The sequence below is a fragment of the Aplidium turbinatum genome, chromosome 12, assembly GCF_918807975.1.
Source record: "Aplidium turbinatum chromosome 12, kaAplTurb1.1, whole genome shotgun sequence".
Taxonomy (NCBI): domain Eukaryota; kingdom Metazoa; phylum Chordata; class Ascidiacea; order Aplousobranchia; family Polyclinidae; genus Aplidium; species Aplidium turbinatum.
Genome location: NC_137483.1, coordinates 3,811,357 through 3,839,320, shown reverse-complemented (window position 1 = coordinate 3,839,320; position 27,964 = coordinate 3,811,357). Strand labels below are relative to the sequence as shown.

Sequence of the window (27,964 nt, the reverse complement as noted above, 5' to 3'; positions counted from 1 at the left end):
TTACAGCAATTTCTACATTTAATCTATATTTTAACATTTTTCACCGGTGGCCAAAATGCTCTAAAAAATACAGTGTGCTCTTGTCTTAATATCTACTGCATGATGTATGTGCTGTACGACGTAACTATTATAATGACGTAATGATCACAAAGAAACAAAACAGAAAGTGAATACGCTTGAGAAGTACGTGTTGTTTTAACGATATTAAAGGAATAAAAAATAGGGGGGAAATAATTTCGCCTTAAAATTACAACAGCAACTTTTATTCAGATACAAAAAAAATCCAGTGCTGCTGGTGCCACAGAAGGTGAAGCTGCTAAAGCGAAAAGGGATATATACTTGTGTATTCAAAATGTGCATGCTTTCTTTTTCATTTTTTCAATGATTTAATTATTGATTAGTCATACTAGTCAATATATAAGAAAGCCTCGTCTGAACCTCAACCACGGGAGTCGCATATACCTGCAGCGACTTTGAACCACTCGACGCAGGTTGGGTCACTGAGATTGACAGTGTGTGAATAAAGTTTATTTACAGTTGTTGTCGCCACAAAAAAACGTGTGCAAAATGGCTCGGTAATGCTAAGGATGTTTAAAAACGTTTTTCAGTCGTCGTCGTTTTTTTTTTTTTTCGTTTTACTTGTTTTTTTTTCGTTTTTTTATACTTCTATTTCCAATCGCTTCACACATTTTTTCATGTATTTTTTATTTATCATAACAAAAAACTGTAAAAGAAAGAGTTGAATTATAGCTACTGAATAAGTTAGTTTACTGCAGTTTTGACTAAGTTCTGTAAGTCAGAAGCGTGATTGCATGATCAGCAAATGGGACTAATAAACCACCCAACTTCAAGTGTTACCAATGATAAGAACTGTTAGGTCCCAGTGGTGATCAAACTGATCATGTTAACAGTCAACCTCCTTTGTTGCTTGTCTTAATTTCTTTTATTAGTTTCTTTCATTGCATTGTTCACATAGTCTGTTATAATGAGTTTTAAGTGGAGTATTGTTTTGTTAAAAAAACATACACGTCAAATAGTCATAATTCAAAAATTATTTTTGGGTTATGATAACAAAAGAGCTCTGTCTACAATATAATAATATAAAATAAACCCTAGGTAATTAGGGAATCAGAATATCACATAAACATAAAAAATAATAGTAAAATTGGGCCAAAGCCACCCCGGTTTACGGTACCATTAGTTAAAAATCCAGGGTCTACGTCTTTTAGGCGCCCGTCAAATAGGCGCGCACACTGTGGCGTCAGGATATGTAGGTGCGGAGCACTGTGGCATCCGTCCATTTAGGTGCTATTCCTAGTAAAGTCTGCAAATTGTATCAGCTCAGCTTTGGCAAAACCTAGTCGGGGTTTTGACGGAAAACTAAGTTACTCTTCACTCAAGCCTACCACCCACTTCAATATAGGCTACGCTATATTTTTTTCTGATGTTTAGTGTAGTTATTATTTGACTTATATAACTAAAAGTTAACTCAGTCATGTTCAGAAACTTGAATAATTTATTGATAAAGCTTTCTAGATACATTGCCGGATAAAGCAGCTTCACTCACTGAAGCCATGACTAACAACAAATAAATGCACGCGCATTAACAAAACAACACATTTTTCTGTTCAATATAACATTTTGTGTGAAAAGCATTGCCCTACCTGCCAAGATGATACAATCTGCAGATTTTACTAGGAATAGCACCTAAATGAACGGGCGCCACAGTGCTCTGCACCTAAATATCCTGACGCCACAGTGTGCGCGCCTATTTGACGGGCGCATGACTGTCTGCGCCTAAAAGACTTGCACCCAAAATCCATCCAGTCAAAAAACGCATTGGATTCCGCCTAGCCTCCTAATAAAAAGCAGGCAAAGCTTGCGGTCTCAGCTTCGGCGCTCATGGTGAATCAATTAGAAAATTGTGATAAAACAATAAGCATTTGTTGACGAAATCCCCACCTTGTAAATCGTCATACGTCATATTGGAAGGAGCATGATTGGGCATTGGACGTGCTGAAATGGCAGGAATCAAAGAATTGTTCAATTTTTTTTCCAGCTTTGACGCGTCTTTTGTGAGACCAGAAATAACCTGGTCGATTTTTCTATAATAAAATTACCTAACGTTTATAACGTGTTGGACTGTTGGTTGGTACATTAACCTTGCTCAAAGCTCAAACAACAACAATTGATGTCAGGAGGAACAACACTGTTAAAACACACCAAAAAAGTGTTTAGGTTTGTGGGTAATCATCTGTCTGTGGTATTCCAAAATTACTTCTCTTTTAAAGCTATATTAATTATATCATCGTTATGAAGCTAATTTATATTATACATTAAGTAGTTGCGAAAGTGACAAACTATTATGAAACATCGTCCGTTCAGTCAGGACTGTTATTTTTTACGGGATATTTGAAACGCACGATTTAACAATAACCGCAACTTAGTCGACGGACCACACAGCTCTGCTTCCGCTGGACACTCAATGAAAAATATGTGTGGGAAAAGGAAGATGCGGGCTTTCATGGAGATGTACAAATGTGCCATGATGGTTGTTACAATGGAAGATCAGAATGGTTTGAAATCAAAGTGGGTTTTCATCGGAGCTCCGTTCTCAGGCTTATTTTATTCGCTATTGTACTGGACAATGTGGACATATTTAGCATGAGTTGTTCCGTCGAAGTCGTATTTTGCCAAACAATGCTATCGAGGTAGCACTAATATTCAAATATACCTGTATTGGTTGTTTTTGGCCACTGCTTCTTCTTCAGCATCTTTTATAGAAGAAATTCTCGACAAGGTACGTTTTACTTCCTCTGTACAATTCAGCGCACCTTGTGCTTTCTCGCGAGCAGCTTCATCTTTTTCAGGAGTGATAGTGACTGTGTCTGGAGGAAATACAAAGCAATGCACTACAAGACAAAAACATTTGATCTAATCATTTGAATGAAAAACGTTGCTAAGTCAAAATGGAACATACGAAAGTCAACATCCAAAAACAACCTATGAACAACTGCTCGTGTTCTTTTGTTGAGTGGAGAGACTGGAGAGTACGGGTCTGCTACTATTCGGCGAGTTCCCTATTCGACGACTCGGCGAGAGCCTTTTTCGGCGAGTGCCCTATTCGGCGAGTTTTTAAAATTTTTGAAAGGAAATTATCGGGTACCGTAGCCTAATTATAATTGCCGTTTTTACATCGTTTTAACATCGCTAAACGTTGAAATCGTGCAGAAAGGAATAAAAATAAAATGTTTGAACTATTAAATTAAAACTCGTTATGTCAGTTCAGTTGAGTTGTTTTTATTTCTGATCATGATATCAAAAACACTACACGTCAACATAGCAAAGGTAGAAGCGACAAAACGTGAACGCTAAAACGTGCTTGTGACTGAAGTAAGTTATTGAGTTGAAAGAAATTTGGCACGGTCGCAACACCTTCAGAAAAATTTAAGATATGAAGGGAAAATAAAAAAAAGAAAATGTTACAAAAAAAATCATGTTTATGTCTATAAGTTAGTACTTTTGAATAGTTAAAATGATTAGTTTGGATCAACAAATGAGTGGCCTACAGCTTGGATTGAAAGGGAATTATCGGGTACCGTAGCCTAGTTATTCCTACCAGCAAATATTTGTTCCAAGAACCCAGTTAGCCTAACAGTTGACTTTTACATTGTAGAAACATAATGAAAAGGCTAACCAAATGTGTGGCCTATCGTTTTAACGTCGCTAAACGTTGAAATCGTGTAGAAAAGGGAGCTTTGCTGACTAGGATACGTTGAAACTGAGAAACATTCACAGAAGCCTTTCGATTTGTTCCAAGAACCCAGTTTGCCTAACAGCTCATTTTTACATTGTAGTAACAGAATGAAAAAGCTAACCAAATGTGTGGCCTACAGTTTGGATTGAAAGGAAATTATCAGGTAGCGTAGCCTAGTTATCCCGACCAGCAGAAATTGCCGTTTTTACATCGTTTTAACGTCGCTAAACGTTGAAATCGTGTAGAAAAGAGAACTTTGCTGACTAGGATACGTTGAAACTGGGAAACATTCACAAAAGCCTTTCGATTTGTTCCAAGAACCCATTTAGCCTAACAGTTCATTTGTACATTAATTCAACGTCTGAATACATTATCTTAAAAATGTAACGTATCGAAGGGCTTCTGTGAATGTTTCTCAGTTTCAACGTATCCTAGTCAGCAAAGTTCTCTTTTCTGCACGATTTCAACGTTTAGCGACGTTAAAACGATAGGCCACACATTTGGTTAGCCTTTTCATTATGTTTCTACAATGTAAAAGTCAACTGTTAGGCTAACTGGGTTCTTGGAACAAATATTTGCTGGTAGGAATAACTAGGCTACGGTACCCGATAATTCCCTTTCAATCCAAGCTGTAGGCCACACATTTAATGATCCAAACTAATCATTTTAACTATTCAAAAGTACTAACTTATAGATATAAACATGATTTTTTTTTGTAACATTTTCTTTTTTTTATTTTCCCTTCATATCTTAAATTTTTCTGAAGGTGTTGCGACCGTGCCAAATTTCTTTCAACTCAATAACTTACTTCGGTCACAAGCACGTTTTAACGTTCGCGTTTTGTTGCTTCTACCTTAAAAATAACTGAACTGACATGACGAATTTAAGCACGTTTTAGCGTTCGCGTTTTGTCGCTTCTACCTTTGCTATGTTGACGTGTATTGTTTTTGATGTGATGGTCAGAAATAAAAACAACTGAACTGACATGACGAATTTTAATTTAATAGTTCAAACATTTTATTTTTATTCCTTTCTGCACGTTTTCAACGTTTAGCGACGTTAAAACGATGTGATAACAGTTAGGCTACGGTACCCGATAACTCCCTTTCAAAAATTCGCCGAATAGGGCACTCGCCGAAAAAGGCTCTCGCCGAATAGGGAACTCACCGAATCGGACTAGCCGAAACGGGCCATTCCGGGAGAGTACGGTACAACAATAGCCTCTCGTTCTGTGGCGAGTAGACCAAGGATTGTGAAGTCATCAAAAGCCTACCCAAGCCTGTTGGATTCCTTGTGTTGTTCATGGAATCTTTAAGGAGCGAGAGAAAGCGTTCATAGTCCACCTTCGATTCAAATTTAGTGTCATCTTCATTTTCGCTCTCTTCCGCTGATGAATGCTGAGTAATTACAATAAGACAATTGTTACGTTTTGTAGTTACTGTGGTTTCGGATGTAAGTGTTGCTCCTAATCGAAATGATCAGTGGGAGAAATACAAAACCAGGAGACCTCTTCCTTTTCGACAAGTAGATCCCTTTTGAGATGCTTGTGGCAACTTTCAACCTCCAATTCTTTCGGTTTTAGGTTAGTTTGTTGATTATGCCGACAATTGCCATGTCTTTGTAGACACAGTCTCGCTGTCTTAAATACAGTATCCTTAACAAGCATTGACAACGACGATCAAACTCATTCTGTTTTTTAGCTTTTCTATTTCAAGCAATAACTTTAAGCGACTATATAAAGTCCAAGTTGGCAAGTGTATTCACAAACTATGTGCACTCCACTTACATTGTCATTGAGAGCTTGGCTGTCCATAACCGAATCTGACAAGGCGTCCAAACGTGATGGTTGCTCAGGCTCAGTATGGACCGGGGGAGGAAGCTTGCTGCCAGGAGCCAAGGTAACATTTGGCCGACCTACACAAAAGTTTTCATGGTGGTTCTGTATTTATTGGAAATGTTTTGCACATATATACATATTACATAGCCTCCTTTAGTGAATAATTGTTACATGAACAAAACTTTAAAGCTTCATGAGAAAAGTTCATCTACTAATATATATATTAGGCTGGCGCAAAATCACGAAAAAAAAATTTTTTCTTTTAAATTTTTCGTCAGTTTGGAATATTGTTCCTTTTGGTAAATGTATCTCCTACACCAAATTTCACAAAAAAATATTAACGTTTGACCCTGGTTCACCTGGTTTAAATTTTTTCAAAATATCGAATTTTCGCTTATCCCTGAAACTGCTCACCCGCTATCTTCTAACGCACTCTAACATCTTAATAAACACAATAAGAGGCAGTAACACAAACTTGTAGCAAGCAAAGTGGTTTAATTGGCAACTCCATGAACACTGACACATGTATTACTCTCAAAATGTCGAATTTTACCACATTTCAGACATGTTTTTCAAGGTATTTCGAGGCCCCTGATTCTGAAAATGCACTAAGTTTTCTCGAATTGGCTTTAGTTTTTGAGTTACAGCAAAAATATTTTTTTCGCAATTTTGAGCCCCTATAGATTTAACGTCGTGTCATTTACTACATAGACAAAACTGGAAGTAATCCCGGGCACATTTCTGAGTTGTATAAACGCTATTTGGAACCAATCACGTTGATTACAACCCAAACAAACAGCTATTTAAGATTTTCTGGCCTAGTAACAATCAAAATATGATGTGAAGTAAGCCTGAGGAATGAGGATACAAGATGTAGAATATATAACTTGCGTTTTGCATTAATATATTTGTTGATTTCAACAGTCTCAGACTTACTAAGTAAGCTACTAAGTAGGGCAAAGTGGGGCGTGTTGTCACAATTTTTACAAATCAGCATATATCTCGTTCTGTACCAATGGTATCAAGATGCTTGATAGTGCAATTGAAAGAGGTATCATTCGACTTCTTTTAGCTACAGCTAAAGTTTTTCTGGATTATTTCGTTTTTACATAAATGCATGTTTAATGCAAGTAAATGGGCTGTGACAACACGCCCCACCCCGGGGCGTGTTGTCACAGAGCATGGGGCGTGTTGTCACAAAATTTCTGCACATGGTTTATGACTAAAATATGACAGAAACCAACAAAAAATGGTTTTAATACAGGCTGAACGAATAAAAAAATATGCAAAATGCAAAAAAAATTAATTTACAACATATTGGTAAAAATTTTATGCCCATTATCAAAAACAATAAAAATGTCAACTTGAGAATTATGTGTCACTATCGAATAATGTGTGTATCATTATCTAATATTAATTTTTATTTCCTAAAAAAGCGTTGTATTTTAACAAATACGCATATTACCTCGTTATATAAGCACAAATAATTTTTTATGTTTCTTAATATTAAAAATGCACACCACGAGGCGTGTAGTCACAGCTGTGACAACACGCCCCGTGGTATGAAATCACGTGGTTTCAACAACCATGTGCACATCTCTACTTGCATGTCTTATCTGTTTGGTATGATGAAAAAAGCAGGCGTAAAGCTAACGAATGGTATCTTTCCTGATCAGTTATGATCAAACCTTAGTTTGCCAGACCATTTTTTAGTTTAGTTATAAAAACCTGATTTTGCCCAAAATTCAATGGCACTCCTCATAATTTCTGCTGTGGTGACAAATTTATTAACCTTCACTGCTTGTACGAAAGAGAACTGAAAACTATGCCTTCCATTGAAAACTCGTGGTTATACGCTTGGGTTATCACATGGAAATTGTGCTGTGACAACACGCCCCTGTGACAACACGCCCCACTTTGCCCTACAAACAAAATGCATACATTGTTTTGCTTAACAAACTAGACAAATAAGCAAAACAAAGCTATCGATGAACAAACGTAACTCTTTATTATGATTGGCCTACTGAGCAACACCCATCAAGGTACGAGGCCATTTATATAATTACAGAATACAAAGTTATGTTCTTCAGTAAAGTAGCTGCTTAGAATTTTATCCTTGCTGCGGAAGAACGTAATCTTGGCCTTGGAGTCAAGAATGCCATGTTGATCGAGATGAGGAGCCAAGATTGCAGCTACCAATTTTGATAACTAAATCTTTAACTACTACAGTAGGTGGTAGAAATGGTTTTGAGAAAAAAACTTGACCTTGCTTCAAAACATTACTGAAGGTATTGAGGTTACTCTCAGTCATGCCCGTTTTCCTATTGTTTCAAGCAAATCACCACTTGAAACTAGAGAGGGCAAACAAAAAACAGAAATAGCAACGTCCATGCAATGACTGCCTTGCACACTCCATGTAAACATGATGTTCCAACTTCCTTCGAACATCCTCACCGTGCAGAAGTGTCAATTTTCATGGTGATTTCACGGCTCTCTTTATGCCATGGCACTCTGAACTTCTTAGCCTTGAGCCCAGAAACGGGTTTGAGTGCAATGTTTGCATACTTTAGGAGAAACCCAGGACTTATCTTGATCACCCAGCTTCATGTCAAAGTAATAATAATAATGCTTGTTTTTTATAGCGCTGTATCTATCGCAAAATGTGTTGGTCCTCTGCGTTGCCTCATGCAGCAAAATATATCTGGGTTGTTTGTACAGTAGGGTGGAGTGAAAAAAATTTTTTTTTTCAAATCAAAAAACATGGGGTCTGTATACAGGCCAAATGACCCAAAACGGCTTTTAAAAGCATTTTTTGGGGGTAGCTGTCAATATTGGCAGCGCTACCGCCATCTGGTGGCCACGAGCGAGCAAAAATTCTCAAATATGCCATAACTTTTGATACACACATGCTAGAAGGTTGGTTTTGGTGTCTATAGATGCATAATACACATGTTTATATCTACTCTAAGAGACATGTTTTCTCTGAAACACTTGTAAATTGAGTTATCAGCAAAAAAATGATTTTGACGAATTTTACTGATCATTTGTAAGTGTAATTTACTATGTACTGTAGTGTAAGGCCCTGGTATGCTGGTATAATGTTGCATGTGTAGGAAATGTAATATATATACATGTTGACTAGTGTTGAGTTTTATATAATGAATTACAACTTTTTCAATTCAACATTCTTTTTGTAATCAGTGTCAAATTATATTTAATCATAAACCCAATAGCCTACTATTCAATTGGCAATTAATGGCATTTTAAATTTCAATCAAATTCAAATTATTTAAATCAATGACATTTTAGATTCTCACAATATAGTTTACTAATTTACTGTGATAGCAATATTCTTAACATTAGGTTACCAAGTTACAAAAAGCAATTTACTATCAATTATTAATTATTTAACATCAATTTTGTTGTTCATGTTCGTATTATCATTCATAATCAAATCAAATTTTTGATTACTTTCGTCAACAGAAAAATTGTTGTTTCGTGTCATATCTTTTCATTAGTTTTCTTGATTCAGTTTTTGACCTTAAATCATTTCATCACGTCGACCAAAACCCCAAACAGATGCACTTGCTTCAGTAACAACTTGAATATGACTTTCCACGGCTTGGTTATAACAAGGATGATTCATACAAAAGGGTGTTCTCCTAACGTCATCAATGTCGCTATTAGATAAGCTTCTTAGAATGGGTGGTTCTGTCAGCTCCAACACATTCATGTTTACTGGTTTGTAGTAACATTTTGCACTAACGTTTAACTTGGGAATCATGAACTTCCTGACAGTAGCTGTAGAAGCAGGTGTGTCTGATTGTTCATTCTCCTCACTATCTGATTGCTCCAATGCCCCACCATCAAAGTTGTCTGAATCAAAGATTACGGCTGATGTTGTATTACCATGCAAAGCATGTATTTTATTGACGGCTATTCTTTTGGTATCTTCATCTCCAAGCATACCAATTAATTTATTTCCAGGGTTCGCAAAGAAAGCATTTCGTTGCAGAGTTTTCAGAGCAATCTTCTGTACTTTTGAGTTTGGAAAGGTCATTATTCTTCTAATCATGTTGTAGAAATTCTTGGCAATTGTCAGATATCGAATGTTTGTGTTTAATTACAAACCATAAGGGGAAATAAACCTTTATGCAAAATTCTACAATAATGACAAGCTTTTGAGATGGCGTTGATACAGAAACATAAAACCTTACGATCATACACGCCAAAGTTAGCCATCTTGAGTGACACAGCCCACCGACTTCTAATAATGCAAGATCTGCATCCACATCGCCAAGAAGTGCCGCCCAACATATTCTGTATGAATAATACTGATCAGAACTGAGATCATCCACAATAGCATTTGGTAATTCTGGAAAATTAACACTAGAGATTGCTATGGGTTGGGACTATATTCCAGTCTGAAACATAACCAGATAAGTATTTCCCAATATTTCCAGAAAAGGAATCAGGCCCCTTGGTTGTGCCATCAATTTCCATAAAAACATGAGGCAAAGGAAGCTCATTGCAAAGGAGCAAACAAATGGCCTACCTATTAATTGTTCCAAGCAGTCAATTGCCCTTCGATGGGCTCCCGACTCTGGTCATGGATGCTGTGCCATCGCTACCTATCACACAAAGATGATCCAAGAAAACAGTTCCTTCCAATTCATCATGAAGCACTTTTGCAATACTGATGCCCTTTCTATCTTCAGGAATTACGTGAGACAAGTAGAACTCACCAGGTTCCCCTACTATTACATAATGCTCTTCAAGCACAGAATTGCGATAATATTTGCCGTTAATTTGGGTAACACTTTGAGTTGAATCGTTCCTTCCATCTACATATATTTCATTGACTTTTGAATACAACTCATCATCGTTCTTACTCATTTCTTCTCTATATTTAGCTCGTTTTCTTCGCAACTTGCAACGGTCCATAACAGGGCTACTCAACTGGCGGATCGCGGTCCGAATCCGGATCTTCTGGGTGTTGAAGGTGGAATTCGGGCTTCTGGAAGAATAACCTCATTGCCACATTTTAGGGCCTCTTTAAACAGATTTCCATTAGGGAAAAGCAATTTTTTGTGATTATCCAAGGGTCTTCGGGCTTTGCCCCCAAACCCCCCAACACTTTGCCGTCTTCTCTCATGAGCGATCCACACAGCTACACTACAAAGAAACACAATACATTTTTTCCTTTTTTATTTCTTTGTTTGTGTCAGACAAAAATCCAAGTCGTGTTACATACTACCTGAAAAGTGTTTCGGTGTTCGTAGGCTACTGGTTGTTTAATTTTTGTGGTTGCATGTGAAATATTTACCGGGCCGCAAAAATATTCCACTTGTCAAAATGGACCTTTACTAACATTAGTTGAGTAGCCCTGGTCTATAACAAACGTGGTTTCTTCATTTGTTATAATATCATGGTCTTTCAGAGTGACGGTTGCTATTACAGAGGCAGTTAAAATAAAAGTTATACTTTTTCATTAAATTTTAATGCAAAAACTCAGTTTTTTGCAAATAACTTAATTTATAAGAATTTTAAAGAATACATGTCTCTTAGAGCAGATATAAACATATGTATTCTGCATCTATAGACACCAAAACCAATCCTTTAGCATGTGTGTATCAAAAGTTATGATGTATTTGAGAATTTTTGCTCAGTCGTGGCCACCAGGTGGCGGTAGCGCTGCCAATATTAACAGCTACCCCCAAAAAATGTTTTTAAAAGCCGTTTTGGGTCATTTGGCCTGTATACAGACCCCATGTTTTTTGATTTGGAAAAAAAAAAATTTTTCACTCCACCCTATTGTACAGCATCCTACTTGTCAAAGGCATATATTATTAGCCTATATGCCATTTATTTAGCCTATAGACCAGAAAAAAACTTCTTGCAGCAACGACTTGGCCTTAGCAAAGGCTTAGAGCCTTAGAATAAAACTTCATTTGTACAAGTATCCATTTCAGTAGGCCAACCTTTTCAATATAAAGTTGCATTCATGAACACATGACTTTCGGGATATTTTTCTTGTGATGTAGGCCTACTGATTCACAACTGTTTTCATTGAGTATTTATGTCTCCCTTACGTTAAACACAGTTCATTTCAACCTTTGTTTGCGTTTTGAACTTTCGTGCAATATGAACCAATTGAACTAGACAAGTGCAATTATGACATCATAATGGTAAACAGGGCTGAAAATAAGTAATTTGCAAATTGAAAGCGTTTGAAAAACGATTTTAAAAATATCTTCATTGTCGAATATCTCGAAAACTAGAGCCATATCGAAAAAACTAAGTGCATTTTCGGAATCAGGGACCCTGAAATACTCTAGAATGACTCTCATCTTTTGTGCCAAAATTTTTTGTTGGTCTATGTCAGAGGCGTGCAACATACGGCCCGCGGGCCAGAGCACGGCCCGCGGTACCCATTTACGTGGCCCGCACATTCTTCATCAAGTAGCCCATTATTTTTAAATACTTTTCACTGTTAGATCGGAGGATGATGTTATTTGGAACGTATCATTAGCATTATTGACTTTTTGCATTATTACATCATTAGCATTGTTGTTGCGTCATTAGTAAGCGTTGTAGAAAACCGCCTTGTTCTTCTGGCAATGATTCAGTGACATAAATCTTACTTTATGGGTGCAGTGTGGTGAATATATTAATATTTATTCTACAAAAAGCTTAGCATAGTAAAAATGTCTACAAGTAAGAAAAGGAAGGTTGATTATGAAAGGCGGAAGTTCAACAATGAGTGGTGTATAAATTACTTCGTTGTTCAACACAATCAAGATGTTGTTTGCCTGATTTGTCAAAACACTATAGCAGTAATGAAAGAGTACAATATCAAGCGACACTACTGTGCAAAACACTCTGCTAATTATGATAGCATTGTGGGTCAATTACGGGTTGACAAAATGCAGCAGTTGAAAAAGTCTTTGAGCAAACAGCAAGAGGTATTTCACGGTTACAAGAAAGACATTGAGCTTGTTACAAAACTGAGCTTCAAGATATCTGAAGCAATTGCCGAAAAAGGAAAGCCGTACAGTGATGGTGAATTCATTAAGAATTGTTTGGAGATATTTATCGAAAATGTGTCTCCCGAGAAGAAATATTTGTTAGAGCAAACAAGTCTGTCTCGTTTTACAGTGGCTCGCCGAATAGATGATCTTTCGGAAAATATTGAAGTATCTCTAAAGCAGAGGATAAGCAAGTGCTCTGCTTTTAGTATCGCTTTGGACGAGAGTACAGACTTGAGCGATACTGCTCAGCTAGTTGTTTTCATACGAGGAGTGACAGATGATTTTGAAGTAATTGAAGAATTTTTGGATATGGCAAGTATGAAATCAACAACAACTGGTCAAGATATTTGCGAGGATGTAATAAAATTGATGAAAAAATTTGAAATAGATTCTTCTAAGTTGGTTGGTATCACTACAGATGGAGCGCCATCAATGGTGGGAAAATACAATGGATTTGTCAAAAGATTTTTGGATGCTATTCAAACTGAAGGTGTTTTGGTGAGCCATTGTATCATCCATCAGGAAGACTTGTGCTCGAAAGTATTGGATCTTGGTGAAGTCATGAAAAATGTTGTTTCGTGTGTTAATTACATTCGAGCGCGGGGATTAAATCATCGGCAGTTTAAGTCGTTTCTGCAAGCGCTTAACTCTGATTACCCAGATGTAAATTATTTTTGTGCAGTAAGATGGCTAAGCAGAGCTGCCACTTTAAAGAGATTTTGGAATCTCAAGGAGAACATTCAAACTTTTATGGAAAGTAAAAATCAAGATGCTTCCTTTCTCAAAGATGATACATGGCTGAACGATTTTGCTTTCTTAACTGACATCACCCATCACCTTTCAGAACTGAATGTGAAGCTGCAAGGAAAACATCAGTTAGCGAACAAGATGGTCGAACATATTTCCTCATTTCAAGCAAAACTACAACTCTTTCGATTTCAGTTGAGCAAAGCATCCCTGACTCACTTTCCTTGTCTGGAAAGTAGAAGCGCTCAAATTCAAGACTGTGAAAAATATGTTGGAATGGTTGAAAAGTTAACTTCGGCATTTGAAACTCGCTTTGAAGATTTTCGACAACACAATGCCGACTTTCAACTTTTTGCTCATCCATTTGACCTGGTTGTGGAGAATATTCCATCTAGCTTTCAATTAGAAATACTAGAATTGCAAGCAAACGTCGATCTCAAACGAGCCTACAATGAAAATGATTTGCTTACTTTTTACAGAAGCTACGTGTATGGAAATTACACAAATCTAGAAAATCACGCGAGAAAAATGATCTCTCTTTTCGGAAGCACATACTGCTGTGAGCAGTTCTTTTCAAAAATGAAGCTGTTCAAGACAAAATGCAGGAATCAGCTTACAGATGAGCACTTGTCAAGTCAACTTCGAGTTGCCACTTCTTCCGTCAAAGCTGACATTGGCAAGATCTCTGGACAGAGAAGATATCAGACATCTCATTAATCACTCACTCAATGTGTAACTTGATTGTGTGTACTTTTCCATTAAATAAATTGTTCATATAAATGCATGTGTTATTTGATAGACTGGCCCTCAGCATCACTATAATTCTACGTTGTGGCCCATTGCGATAAACAGTTGCACGCCCCTGGTCTATGTTATAGATTCACTTGACTGCAAAAAGGCTGTAAAATCAACTATAATGACACTAAAAGCATGCACTATTAGTGACTCTCAGACTTGGAGTAGGGTGAAGATGTTCCACGTGGAAGTTAACAGAGGAAGTGACGTTAAAATCACGTGGTCAAATTTTGAGAAATCCTCTCTTCAGATACTGCTAAACCACTTCAAAATGTACTAATTTTTCAAAAAATTCAGAATTTCTCCTTGGGTGAACCAGGGTCAAAGGTCAAAACCCAAGAAAAATTTTTGGTTTACAAGTATCAGTGAGCAAAATGGAACATTATTCCAAACTGACAAAAATTTTAAAGAACATCAAGGAAAATGAGCCACCCTAATATATATGTATGTGTTTAATGTTTATATATAGTGCTTTATCCAATCCATAAGTACTAGTAGGTAGGTCAGTAAGCCTATGCATTTCTCTCAGCACTTTGCAAAATACAGTAGTATAGTAGAGAAGTTCAGCCGATTACATTATCTTCTTGAATCTATTCCTTTGCTGATTGTCACGCAGAAACAATATTCAATACAACATATACACATATAAAAATTTTGTGGTGTGACAAGACAGGGTATCCATCGAATCCAGGTCTTACAACCCAGAGACAAACATTCAAACAGCTAAGTCATTGATGCACTCAAGAAAAATCTCACGCACTTTCTAAGTATAATATATAAACAATATATACAAGCTGATTAAATGACCATCAGACGAACCTCAGGACTAAGTTACTGATGAGTGATGATTGAGATGAAATTTCATGCTTAACTTGTAGATAGAGCGTACAAAAATGAAATCTAATAAAGCGTACCAGATTTTCTTGCAGTGGAATCATGAAAAATATTCTTAACCGAGGACATTGTTTGATCGGTTTTCTTTAAGACCTCATTGAAGTCGTTGTGGTCATACAACACCTTCCAATATCAATATTTCGATTTATATTATAGATATATACTCAACATACTCACGAGGCATAATGTTAAACATTGTTTCATGCAATGCAACTGTATGCAGCAATTATTAACAGAAACAAACTCAGTAGGAATAAAAAATTGAGTATGGCATGGGCCAATGTGCTGCACTTGGGGACAGTTTTTAGCAGATACTCTCGAGCATTAAGCGTACAAACAATTACATAGCCCAACTGTTTTAACAATTCAAAACTCTCCTCTTTAAGACAAGTTAAAACTACATTTGTACATTAAATAAAAACATTAGTTGTCAAGTTTTGGTTGTGACGATCGTCGATCGTCTGTGTTATTCACATAGAAAAAGAGCAAAAAAAATTTTTTTTCTTACAATTGCTCATTTAATTCAGAAAAGCAATATATATATATATATAAACAAAACTTAATAGCCTACCTCTCTCAACACTGCTAGTTTTTTCATTTCTAATTCGACCTGCCCAGGGGTAAGCATCAAGTCAACTGGGATTCCTCTTTTCTTGGCCATAATTTCACGACGAGCAATGTCAACATTTTTCGATTTTCGTCGAATTCTTCTACGAAGCTGTAACAGATGTACATTTTCTGTACATTCAATCATTAACGACTGATTTGCTGTCTGGGATGTCACTGAATAACAACATCTCATAATATCAATTCAAGCATTTGTATATGACAAACAAAACTAACAATACTTGATGAACAATCTGAATCAAGTATCAAACAACTCGCCCACATAACTTATGTTGGTAGTCTTTTTTTCGGTTCAGCAGGTCATAGCCCAAAAAGGGCCGTTGGCATTTCTTTTTAGAGCAGCATACTGTTCATACATGAAAGAAATCAAGGGTGTGCCTATCGGAATGGCCCGTTTCGGCGAGTCCGATTCGGCGAGTCCGATTCGGCTAGTCCGATTCGGCGAGTTCCCTATTCGGCGAGAGCCTTTTTCGGCGAGTGCCCTATTCGGCGAGTTTTTGAAATTTTATTTTTGAAAGGTAATTATCGGGTACCGCAGCCTAACTGTTTTCACATCGTTTTAACGTCGCTGAACGTGCAGAATGGAATAAAAATAAAATGTTTGAACTATTAAATTAAAATTCGTTATGTCAGTTCAGTTGTTTTTATTTCAGACCATCATATCAAAAACAATACACGTCAACATAGCAAAGGTAGAAGCGACAAAACGCGAACGCTAAAACGTGCTTGTGACCGAAGTAAGTTATTGAGTTGAAAGAAATTTGGCACGGTCGCAACACCTTCAGAAAAATTTAAGATGTGAAAAGAAAATAAAAAAAATAAAATGTTACAAAAAAAAATCATGTTTATATCTATAAGTTAGTACTTTTGAATAGTTAAAATGATTAGTTTGGATCAACAAATGTGTGGCCTACAGCTTGGATTGAAAGGAAATTATCGGGTACCGTAGCCTAGTTATCCCTACCAGCAAAAATTTGTTCCAAGAACCCAGTTAGCCAAACAGTTCATTTTTACATTGTAGTAACAGAATGAAAAGACTCACCAAATGTGTGGCTTATCGTTTTAACGTCGCTAAACGTTGAAATCGTGTAGAAAAGAGAACTTTGATGACTAGGATACGTTGCAAACCTTAAAGCAGCCGGCGACCATCGCGGCCATGGCCGCTAAGTAGTGCTTGAATGACCGCCTGTGCTACCTCTTCCGTCGGCCAAGTTTGGCCGCCGGTTTCTTCTAGCCAATTATTTAATTTCGCAATAGAATGATCGTGGATTAAATGTCGAAAATATGTAGTATCAAAGAGTGACGCAGAAATAGGTCAGCGCATCATAGTCACCACTGTTGTATTGAATATATCCAGCTGCGATCACCAGCGCTGTAAGTCTTGTTTGCAATTCCCGATGTTTACTTTAACGAAGTGTTAATGCGAAGTGCTAATTTACATCGGCTGGCAATATTGTCGTTTTTATATCGATTCAATGTTGTCGGATATTGAATCGTTGTTAAAAAGGAGAACTAGGTTAGTTGACATCCGTGGGTAAAACACGTATCTTCATAGTTGAAAACGCTGTGGGTTAGTGACTTCATACCCTCAATGATGACATTATAACGGAATAAATGGTCAGATTTTATGAAAGGCGGTATATGCAGTTGAAACAATTTACTGAGCTGCGAGCAGTTAAAACAATTTAGTGTCGTTAGATGGTCCCGCAATACTGGATTACAATCCCGATAAAGCATTTAATGCGTGGTACAACGATTCTATTGCAGGACGTCGCCCAGACTTCAACAACGCTAAGTGATCATTTTAACATTGTTGCAAGTTTAATGCTATTTACTTGTGCTATCGTTATTGTATTTTGGCCTCCAAGCACGCAGATTTGGCCGCCGAGAAGGAGCTCTCGGTAGGCCACGATGGCTGCCGGAAAAAAACACGAGTTTTAAGGCCTGCGTTGAAACTGAAAAACATTCACAAAAGCCCTTCGATACGTTGCATTTTTAAGATTATGCATTTTTAAGATAATGTATTCAGACGTTGAATCAATGTACAAATGAACTGTTATGCTAAATGGCTTCTTGGAACAAATCGAAGGGCTTCTGTGAATGTTTCCCAGTTTCAACGTATTCTAGTCATCAGAGTTCTCTCTTTTACACGATTTCAACGTTTAGCGACGTTAAAACGATGTAAAAACGGCAATTTCTGCTGGTTGGGATAACTAGGCTACGGTACCCGATAATTTCCTTTCAATCCAAGCTGTAGGCCACACATTTGTTGATCCAAGCTAATCATTTTAACTATTCAAAAGTACTAACTTATAGACATTAAACATGATTTTTTTTTGTAACATTTTCTTTTTTTTATTTTTCCTTTATTTCTTAAATTTTTCTGAAGGTGTTGCGACCGTGCCAAATTTCTTTCAACTCAATAACTTACTTCGGTCACAAACACGTTTTAACGTTCGCGTTTTGTCGCTTCTACCTTTTTCTACACCTTTGCTATGTTGACGTGAATTGTTTTTGATATCATGATCAAAAATAAAAACAACTGAACTGACATGACGAATTCAAGCACGTTTTAACGTTCGCGTTTTGTCGCATCTACCTTTGCTATGTTGACGTGTATTGTTTTTCATATGATGGTCAGAAATAAAAACAACTCAACTGAACTGACATAACGAATTTTAATTTAATAGTTCAAACATTTTATTTTTATTCCTTTCTGCACGATTTCAACGTTTAACGATGTAAAAACGGCAATTATAATTACTAATTAGGCTACGGTACCCGATAATTCCCTTTTAAAAATAAAATTTCAAAAACTCGCCGAATAGGGCACTCGCCGAAAAAGGCTCTCGCCGAATAGGGAACTCGCCGAATCGGATTAGTCGAATCGGACTCGCCGAATCGGACTCGCCGAATAGTAGCAGACCCGTGCCTATAACTGTCGTGAAAGACGCAGCCACATGCACTTGAGCAGTGTCGAACCATGGCTCTCACCACTTGGCTAAGCAACTTCAAGCTTTTTATTACTACCATTCATTTCAAATATTTTTTATAAAGGATATAAACGGCTAGCCAATCACAAGAAAATCCTAAATTCTATACTGACGAATAAGGATACAAGCTGAACAGCAGGTATAGGTCTTGATCAAAGGTAAACTGCAACTGAACAACTTGAACAATCAACCTTTTTGATGTGAAATCAATGAGTGAATATTTAAATCTATCTTTGGGAGTAAATATTTCCATCTGAACTTACTGACAAACATTAATGTGCTTACCAATTCCTCAGGTGAAGCCGCATGTACAGTTAAATCTTGAACAGTGCTCTGAAATGCAAATATAATAAAATCATGCATCAAACAACTGAAAGTGAGCCACAAAAGACTAAGTATTTTGTAGAAATCAGAAAGTATTTTGTAGTGAAGTGATGTTGCTTATTATGAAAAATTATTGCCAAGATTTTTCAATGTGGTATTATACCGTAGATGTTGTTTTGAATAATTTTTTTGGTGACTGCTAGGCCGCTAACCTTAAAAATTCGTTTGTTAAAATGCTTTGTTTGGTCAATTTTGATGTACGCATGTGAAACCTGGACGCTAACGGCAAAAACACGAAAAAAGCTTGAAGCTGCAGAAATGTGGTTTTACCGAAGAATTCTCAAAATTCCATGGACAGCTTTTGGAAGCAACAGAGCAGTTCTCCAACAGATGGGCCAGGAGCAGCAGATAATGAGATCTATAGAAATGCGGCAACTGAAGTTCTTGGGTCACATCATAAGGAAAGGCGAATTTGAAGATTTATCTTTAAGTGGAAAAATACTAGGAAAACGGTCAAGAGGAGCTCAAAGATTTACATTTTTGCACAATTTTCAACCACATACCAAGAACCCTACTAAAATTTGGCAAGAAGCACGAGATCGATCAAACTGGAACATCATTGTCATAGCAGTACGAGCCAGGGGGGGCAGCCGCCCCTCCTGTTGTTTCAAAACGTCGCGAATTCGAGCAAAATCTTGCAATTATTAGGGCAAAAATTGCTATTTGAAAGCTACGGTACTAAATTGCATGAATTAAGAAAAACTATAAATTAATATATTTTACCTATCAAACTAAGTATCAGCCTCTTATTTGGACAAGAAATCTGCCACTTTTGTCTACTTTTGTGAAACTGCCCAAATCAAAACGCAAAATTTGCTATATATATAGGTAGCTAATTTTTTTAATTTTCTCAATGCATCGTGTTGATTTGGGCAGCTGAAAACATGAAATTATCTGATGCAACTGATTAGTCTGTTTATGCAACTGCCTAAATTAGCATGAGGCAGTTTCCCCAAAATGAACAAAGTCAACTGTATCGTTTAGATTTGGGCAACAAAAAAATACAAAATTATCTGATCATAGTCTATTTATAAAACTGCCCAAATTGGCATGATGCAGTTGCCTCGGCATCAAAATTTAAAAAGTCTTTAATTTTTTTCATAATATCCATAAATGCATCATCTTGATTTGGGCAACTACAAAATATGAATTTATATAAATCTGGTGAATACTTGTATAAAACAATTCGAGTGGAGAGGTTACAGTACTTTTTCAACCTTAAACGGACATAGCTAAGCAACACCACAACATTTAACAAAAAAATGTTATACCTGTTAAATGTAATGTTAATGTTGTGGTGTTGCTTAGCTTTGTTAGCTTGCTTTTATAAAACTACCCAAATTAAAAATGATGCAGTTGCGTCCCAAAAAAAACAATATTTAGTTTGTTTACGCAACTGTGTCATGTTAATTTCACCAACATTTAAAATGTTACTGCTGAAATCTACAATCTCAAACCAATCATAATATATATTCATTTATTTCAAAGCTTTCCAAACTCAAAACCTGCCATGCAAGCTGGCAAAATGTTTGCTTTGCAAGATCTTGTGTGAAACATGGCAGCTCCACTTTTTTTCATTAATATCTTGATTTCTGTTCTGTGGAGACAGACCCAGTTGTTTGCATTAACTTGACCCGCTTTTTCTGGTTGCAAAAAAATATTGGCAAGCTGCATGCGTAAAAAGTGTTTCTTGTGATGATGTAAAAAACATATTTTTATAGTTTTTAGCTCAAGCATTCAACAGTTACTGCTGCACGATGGTATGCATTGGTTATGTGTAGCCTACCATACTATAGTTTACTGCAGATGTATTATAGCCCTTGGTTCTGATGTCAGCAGTTAGCAAGCGCCTACAATACTGCAGAAATTGGACTATGAGAGCAACATACCTAAAACATTATATCTGGATGTGTATGCCTATCTTAATGTTGATATTAAGCTACCTCATTGCCATAGATAGCCTATTATACAATGGAGAATTAATTAAAGCACTTGAATGCATACTCAATGAGGTGTTTTAACACAGATAAGTTATTTTTAATTTTCAATTTCTCCTGTAATTCTCATTAAAGGATTCTTGTATGTATTCCTGCAGTAAATACAAACAACAATACAGTAGTACAAATATATGTCCTGTTGCTGATTTTCCTGATATGATTTGTGCAATCATATAACTGCAGACAGGCTCCATTGTTCCAACTTCAAGGTCTATTAATCAGTGCACTTGATCTATATAGGTCTAATTTTAACCAGTAGCCTGCCTTATATACTTTTTATACAGAATATTTAAGTGGGGTTGTTTTTTTGTGGTGTGTAAAACAATATTTGTTACTCCTATCTACCAAGCCATCGAGCAATGCACAAGCAAGGTATCTTCAAAGATGAATTCAGTTGTTGTATCTTGTTTACTCTGGTAAGAAATTCTAGCTAGCTGGTGATCTTGTTATGTTACAGCTACCGCAAAATGACTTGAGACCTACCTTATTTTTAAAGAAAAACACAGGTTTATTTGTAATAACGCTTTTATTAAAAATAGTCACTTTTGTTAATATTTTGTCATATTGCCCTTGTTTTTGATAACCATTTGCAAGCGTTTGGGCATAGAGTCGCTTAAATTTCTAAAATAATCCGGTGTCATTTCCAGACACCACACTTTTTTCAGCTCTTCTTTAAGAGTATCCAGGTTAGGAGTTTTTTTTTCGGCCATTCTCTTCATTTTGTGCCAGCAATTTTCGATTGGATTTAAATCCGGGCTGTTGCCATTCCATTCAAGAACATTTATTTGTTGGTGTTCAAGGAAGTTGTTACTTTTTTAGATTTGTGGCAGGGTGCACTATCATGCATGAACACCTCGGAGCCATGAATGTGGAAGAAATTGAGCATATGCTCCTCCAAAACTTGCATCTAGAGATCAGCGTTCATTTTTGTGTTTTTTGGAAGAAAGTGCAGGCCTCCCCTTCCCTTCTCTCCAGAAAAACTTCCCCACACCATGACTGACTGTGGGTGTTAACAGTCGGAACTGTATATCGAGGATCAAAACGATCAGATGACCTTGGACGCCGAACCGTAGTAGACCCCATCTTAAAGACCTGGAAATTGTTCTCATTAGAGAACATTACTTTTCTCCATTGCTCAGTGGTCCAATGGGCATATTTCTTGGCAAATGCTAGCCATTGTTTTTTCATCCGCTCATTGATAAGAGGCTTTTTGACAGCTTTACGGCTCGGAAGATCCAAGTCCTTTTGGAGGCGGTGCTGAACTTCCTCTGAATTCTCATCACTACTTTATTCTAATAAAATGCCCAAAGCAATTCTACAGTAACATAGTCTTGCTAATAGCCCATTGTGTACGTATTATACATCATAATTGATTTGAGTGAAACAATTGCCTTTTATGCAATACACAATGGTTTAATACTTATTGCAATTAAAAACGTGTGAAAATGATCGAGGTCTCAAGTCATTTTGCGGTAGCTGTAGTTTTTCACTGTTATCATGCACCGCATACATTATATTTGGGCAATTTCTATAAAAGCGTGCAAATTTGGGCAAATTTACGTTCTGCCCCCACAAAATGGTTTGGTCTCGTACGACTATGATCATTGTACATCGAGGGCTGTATCAGCCATGATACCTACAGAGAGAGAGAGGCTAGGTGGCTATGATGTTTAGAAGAAACACTTTTTAAGGAAAACACCAGGAACCTTTTTTTATAAGAAGTGGCTATTTTTCCACAATCAGGTGTTGCCAGAGTTAGGATTAAAGTTAGGAAGGGTTAAGGTAAGGGTTAGAGTTAGAAATAAGATAAGGGTTTTGATCTTCTCAGGACTAAAAAAAAATTCCAAAATACAAGTTTTTGTTTTCAACAGCTTTAAATTTTTCTCAAATTAGGGCAGAATTCCTTATCAGGCAACACTATTTAGGCTATTGTTACACTATATAGTGTAAATATAGCCACAGCCTTTTTTATAATGATGTGTTTGAGATGTTTTGTATTGAAATCTAATATAAAAAACTGTGTGATTGTTTTGTTATATCATACACTTGCAATTTCTAATTGTTTTAATAGTAAATAGGAGTGTGAAGAACAAATGTTCTTTGAGCAAAATTAAAAATCAAAGCTTTTATCAAACCAGACTGAAAGTCCATGAAAAATAATGTTAGTTTACCTTACTCAAGATTGATTAATACAAAATGTAAAAAAGTGCACTAAAGTAACATATAAAAACAAAAAATAACTTATTTTCTATTTACGTTCTCTTTGTTTTGTTGACGTTTGAACAAAAATACACAAAACACAAATAACTCACACAAGGATGTCAGCAAAAGACCAAAAAGTCACCAAACTCAGCCGCCGCTAAGTAATATAGTGCAGATAAAATAGTGTTCAATTGAACTTACATCCCATTCTGGTTGATTGATGGCTGCCTTCTTTTTTATGTGATTACGAGTCTTGAGAAGTTTTCTTTTTTGCACATTGCCACGATAAAACATGTTTAACTTACTTGAAAGCAAGGCTGAAGTGGCAATACAGTAAAATCTGGTAGTGTCTTGCAATCAACTGTAATAAAGCTCGCACAAAAAAAACTGTAGACTTGATGCCTTGCTCAGGCATACCCAACAGCCAACACTCAAAAAACCTTACAAACTTCGAAAACAACCGCCGTAACAGAGTTTCCACAACAAAAACATTTCTCCTCTCATCCCTCACCGACCCTGCCAAAGATGCTTCACCTCTTGTTAGCAATTTTAAACATACTTTAGCTCATGTAGGTCATTTTTGCGGTTATTCAGGTCTTTTTCTGCGTTAACTGATGCTGTGTAGCTTTAAATGCTATCTAGTACTTAGTCACCTTCCGCTGGTCACGCGTCCCACTGGTTACCGATCTCCCAATCAATTAAAAATTTCGTCTCGAATTTCTGTTGGTCTCCCCTGCTTTGAATTTATGTTTAAGGTTGGAAATTTTCACGTAATTTAACATGAAAAGTAACCGCTTACAAATGTTTGGCCAATCTTTAAAATAATGTGCGTTTAATTTTTTCTTGCCTTCAACCGCACTGCAGTGTGTCCTAGAACTTTATAAATTTTACTTCACTGTGTAGATTCTAACGATCTGTTTTAGCCTGATGCTGCGAGTTCGTTGTGGCAATATCGAATTGCACTAGTTTTCGGAACACAGTTCCCTAGTCATGTGCTAAGACGAATTTGAATTTGTAAATTTTATTTTGTAGGCTATGTTATTCGTTCTGAGGATTGCAGGTAGCCTGATTGCAGATAATTGGCGGATGCGATAGCCTACTAAATCTGCTTTTGGCTTATCTGCAACACTAGAAGGGTTACGGTTGTTTCTAATTTGCGAAATAATGTAAGTTACTTTTTATGGGTTATATAAAAGTAGGTTTTAAAGTACCGTACGGTAATTTGAGGATTTTAGTTAAAAGTAAGCTACCGCAGTAGCCTACGGTAGCAAAGAATAACAAAAATTGTCAATAATTGGCAATTGACCATTATAATGCTGCTGGAACAGCGGGCTTCCCTATATGGTAGCTTACGCACTATAAAAAAATGCTATGCGGATGACAAAAGTGGTGCGAATGAGACGGATACGAATTCTACCTGGTTTATAACTTACTTTTTGTCATGTGCAATAATTCAAACAAGCCTAGTACCGGTAATGCATTGTTAGCAATGGCCGTAGGCATCTAGGCATAGCCTACGTCTTCAACGCCTGTTGGCCTACTCATGTGCACAACTCCAGGGTCAAACCAGCGTTACTTTTAGCCGCAAACTGTTTTTTGTGGGCAAAATTATCCGCTAAATCCGGGTGGTAGGCTATTGACATAGGCCACAGTCTCTATATTTCTGTATTATAGAGACTGTGCATAGGCAATGGTGCCACGGCTTGTGTTTTAGCACAAGATCTTGTGTTTTTACCTTTGATCTTGTGTTCTCGTGCTTTCCGATCGATTTTTGGCTAAATCTTGTGTTTTTTGATCAAAGTTAAATTAATCGTTACTACCATAGTTTGAGTTTGTTAGAGAACTTATAGACTGGAACTAAATGGTTTTGGTAACTAGGTTTCTGGTACCATACTTAGACATATTGACCAATTTTACTCAGTGAGTTATCAAGCCTGACAATATTAGCTAAAAACTTTATTTGAAAAGAGTACGGTATGTGCTCGTCGTCAGACTCAGAGGTTGTGTTGCTCGATACTAGATAACAAGAGCAGCGGAAAGAGTAGTCTACATCAGCATCAAATAATGACAATCATTCACCAATTCCCAAAACGAAAAAGTGGTATAAACACTAAACAGCCTTTTAATCGTCAATGGTTGAATGATCCTGATTTAAAAAGATCGGTACAAGAAGACAAAACTGATCGATATGTAGCCTTTTGTGAGATTTGTGATATTTAAATTACGTTAAAGATCACGAATCAAAAGAGAGCAGTGATTAATAAGCATGTATCTTCTCTTAACTGTTGATTTCAAAGTCATGTTATTCTTCAAATTGGCACAAAATGGGTCACAAAGGTTCAATTTTGCAATCTTGTGCTTTTGTATCCAAATCTTGTGCTTTTTTTTCTTAAATCTTGTGCTTTTTCCGAATTTGCTGTGGCAGCATTGGACATAGGCTATTTGAAATGCTTAATAATAGCCTACACCAGGGCTTCTCAAACTATGGGTCGCGACCCCAAATGGGGTCGCGTATTGAAATTTTGGGGTCGTAATGAAATAGTTTAATTTAGTCTAGTGCCGGTAGGTTGTAGTCTTGCCATGATGTCAAAATTGACCGCAACCGTCGGTGTGAAATGTCGAACGATAAAATATAACCAATCGTAACAATTGATTCGTTGTTACCCCATCATTGCTGTAACGTGCTCTCTCTCTCTCGTTTGACTTGTAGTAGCTTAGATTGGCAATGCCTCATCGTGCAGCCATGATACGGTAGTTGGGTCCAGTTGTCGAATACCAATGATTCCACATGGGGGTCGTAAGATGGGGCATTCGTGAAGTATGTGTTGCATTGTTTGTTCTACCGCTCCGCAGACACACATCGGCGCAGGGTCTGCTACTATTCCGTGAGTCCGATTCGGTGAGTTCCTAACCTCTTAACCTTAACTCCCGGCCCATAACCCTAAAACGGCAATGACAATTAGGCTAAGGTACCCGATAATTTTTTTAAAAAAACAAAAAATCACCGAATAGGGAATCGGACTCACCGAATTGGACTCACCGAATCGGACTCACCGAAACGGGCCATTCCGATCGGCGCACTATGCAACCCCCACCCAAACAGACCAGCTCCAGTGCAGCCAACGTCACATCTGATCATGTTCAATGTGACCTATGCCTTTCTTGAGAGGTCTGCTCCAGAAGGGATGGAGAGTGCTGGTATAACTGAGAACTGGGGAGGGATGTGTGGCAGCTCGTTCCATTCCTGGGCCCATGTCTCCATGCATCTGAAGCCCTTATCCACAAGCTGTGTAGCATATCGATGGAATGGGCGCCTTGATGACAGGCGTTGAGGTCTGACTGGTCCATATCCTTGGGAGTGACTGTGGAGAAGGCGTTTAACAAGTGTAACGTTTACACAAGTGTAACGTGCTGACCAAAAGTAACCTTACCGCTCGCATTATGATTTCAGAGTAGCCTAGCAACTAGTTTTTGAAGGAACCCAGACTAAAGTTTGAAGCAGTTACAAGATTAATTGACTATGGATCAGTGATTAGGTTCCGTAGATTCATGTGGTAACAACGGAAGAATTATAATGTACCCTAAGCCAAAAAGAACCGAAACAAATTGAGACAAAAGAACTAACTCCGTTTTAATGTCATTAATGTGGATGTCCCCATAATGGGGTCGCATAAAATTATATTTTTCAATATGGGGTGGCATAACAAAAAAGTTTGAGAAGCCCTGGCCTACACCACTCTACAAAAATGTGGAATTGATAAATTCAAGCAAATAATCAAAATTTCATCGGTGGAAGTAAAAACTTCAAACTTGGAAAAATTTTCGAAGTCACAAGCTAACCTACTTTATATATAACTATATAGTAATATTATTATATAATATAATATATTTTTTTTATATAGTATATTATATAATTTATTATATATAATATAATATATTATATAATTTTCGAAGTCACAAGCTAACCCACTTTGAGACAGTTTTGAGAGGTCATGTCGAGCCTACATAAATGGAATGGACTCTGAAGGAGCCTATTAAGGCAGCCGGTCTGCCCAGTTAGCCAAATGGTTAATCACCGGACTCAAGATCACGTGGCGCTGGTTCGACTCTCCGGGTGTGCGCTTGAGCAACGCAACTCAGCACTAGGCCTACTAGTGATGCAAGCCGCGCCGCGCCGCGTGCGCGGCCGCTTATGACTTTTTCGCCGCGTGCCGCGCCGCGTGGAAAGTTGAAATGAAAAAGCCGCGCCGCTTGCCGCGTAAACTTGCAAGAAATTAAACTTTTGTAAACGTAAACTTTCAACTTTTCAAGAAAATCAGTTATGAAACTTCAAATTTAAATTGGAAACACTAATCAGTTTTTTGGGAAACCCTAAGCTGGAAAGCTCAAAGCTGTGCAAATGGCTTGCAGTTGACAGGGTGTTTGGGGCTGGCTTGTGAGGAAGCTGTACGAGTGTGTTTGGTTAATAGCCTAGCTGATAAGCTCAGTTACCAGGCTATAGGCCTAGCGCAACTACCGCATTAGTTACTGTAACAGTTAGCCTAGTGAGTTCAGGTTATTAGTTTTACTCTTGACATCTTGTCTGTCTGTGTTGTGTGTAGTTCATACAGCCACTGACATTAAAATTGCATTATTGCTTACAAAAACTGTTCAAAAGTCCTGATACTGGATCTAGGAACATTCTATTTGAAAAAGCATGA

General features: G+C 37.1%; 2 protein-coding genes across 4 annotated transcripts in view; one reads left to right on the top strand and one right to left on the bottom strand.

Annotated features, from left to right (window-relative positions):
• LOC145781098 (uncharacterized) overlaps positions 1–23,688 on the bottom strand; it is a 34,041-nt gene extending 10,353 nt beyond the window's left edge. For 2 of the 3 annotated variants that reach the window (XM_082592850.1, XM_082592852.1), the window contains exons 1-8: positions 23,466–23,687; positions 18,967–19,014; positions 15,633–15,779; positions 15,082–15,184; positions 5,544–5,671; positions 5,031–5,154; positions 2,735–2,888; positions 1,963–2,105 (exon numbers count right to left, since the gene is read on the bottom strand). In XM_082592850.1, the coding sequence (XP_082448976.1) occupies positions 1,963–2,105; positions 2,735–2,888; positions 5,031–5,154; positions 5,544–5,671; positions 15,082–15,184; positions 15,633–15,779; positions 18,967–19,014; positions 23,466–23,558 (940 nt within the window). In that variant the 5' untranslated portion in view covers positions 23,559–23,687. Of the gene's footprint in view, positions 1–1,962; positions 2,106–2,734; positions 2,889–5,030; positions 5,155–5,543; positions 5,672–15,081; positions 15,185–15,632; positions 15,780–18,966; positions 19,015–23,465 lie in introns of all 3 variants that reach the window. The other variant, XM_082592851.1, reaches the window with a different exon arrangement.
• LOC145781136 (general transcription factor II-I repeat domain-containing protein 2A-like) lies at positions 12,287–14,134 on the top strand. Its single transcript, XM_082592898.1, has 2 exons — positions 12,287–12,511; positions 12,614–14,134. Exons 1-2 carry the CDS (start codon positions 12,302–12,304, stop codon positions 14,087–14,089), a joined length of 1,686 nt encoding a protein of 561 aa, XP_082449024.1. The 5' UTR covers positions 12,287–12,301; the 3' UTR covers positions 14,090–14,134.
• Positions 23,689–27,964: the final 4,276 nt, after the last annotated feature.

Coding starts and splice junctions, on each gene's coding strand:
- LOC145781136 (XM_082592898.1), top strand. CDS start 12,302: ATGTCTACAAGTAAGAAAAGGAAGGTTGATTATGAAAGGCGGAAGTTC. Junction 12,512..12,613: donor GCATTGTGGGTCAATTACGG/GTTGACAAAATG, acceptor CTGAGCTTCAAG/ATATCTGAAGCAATTGCCGA.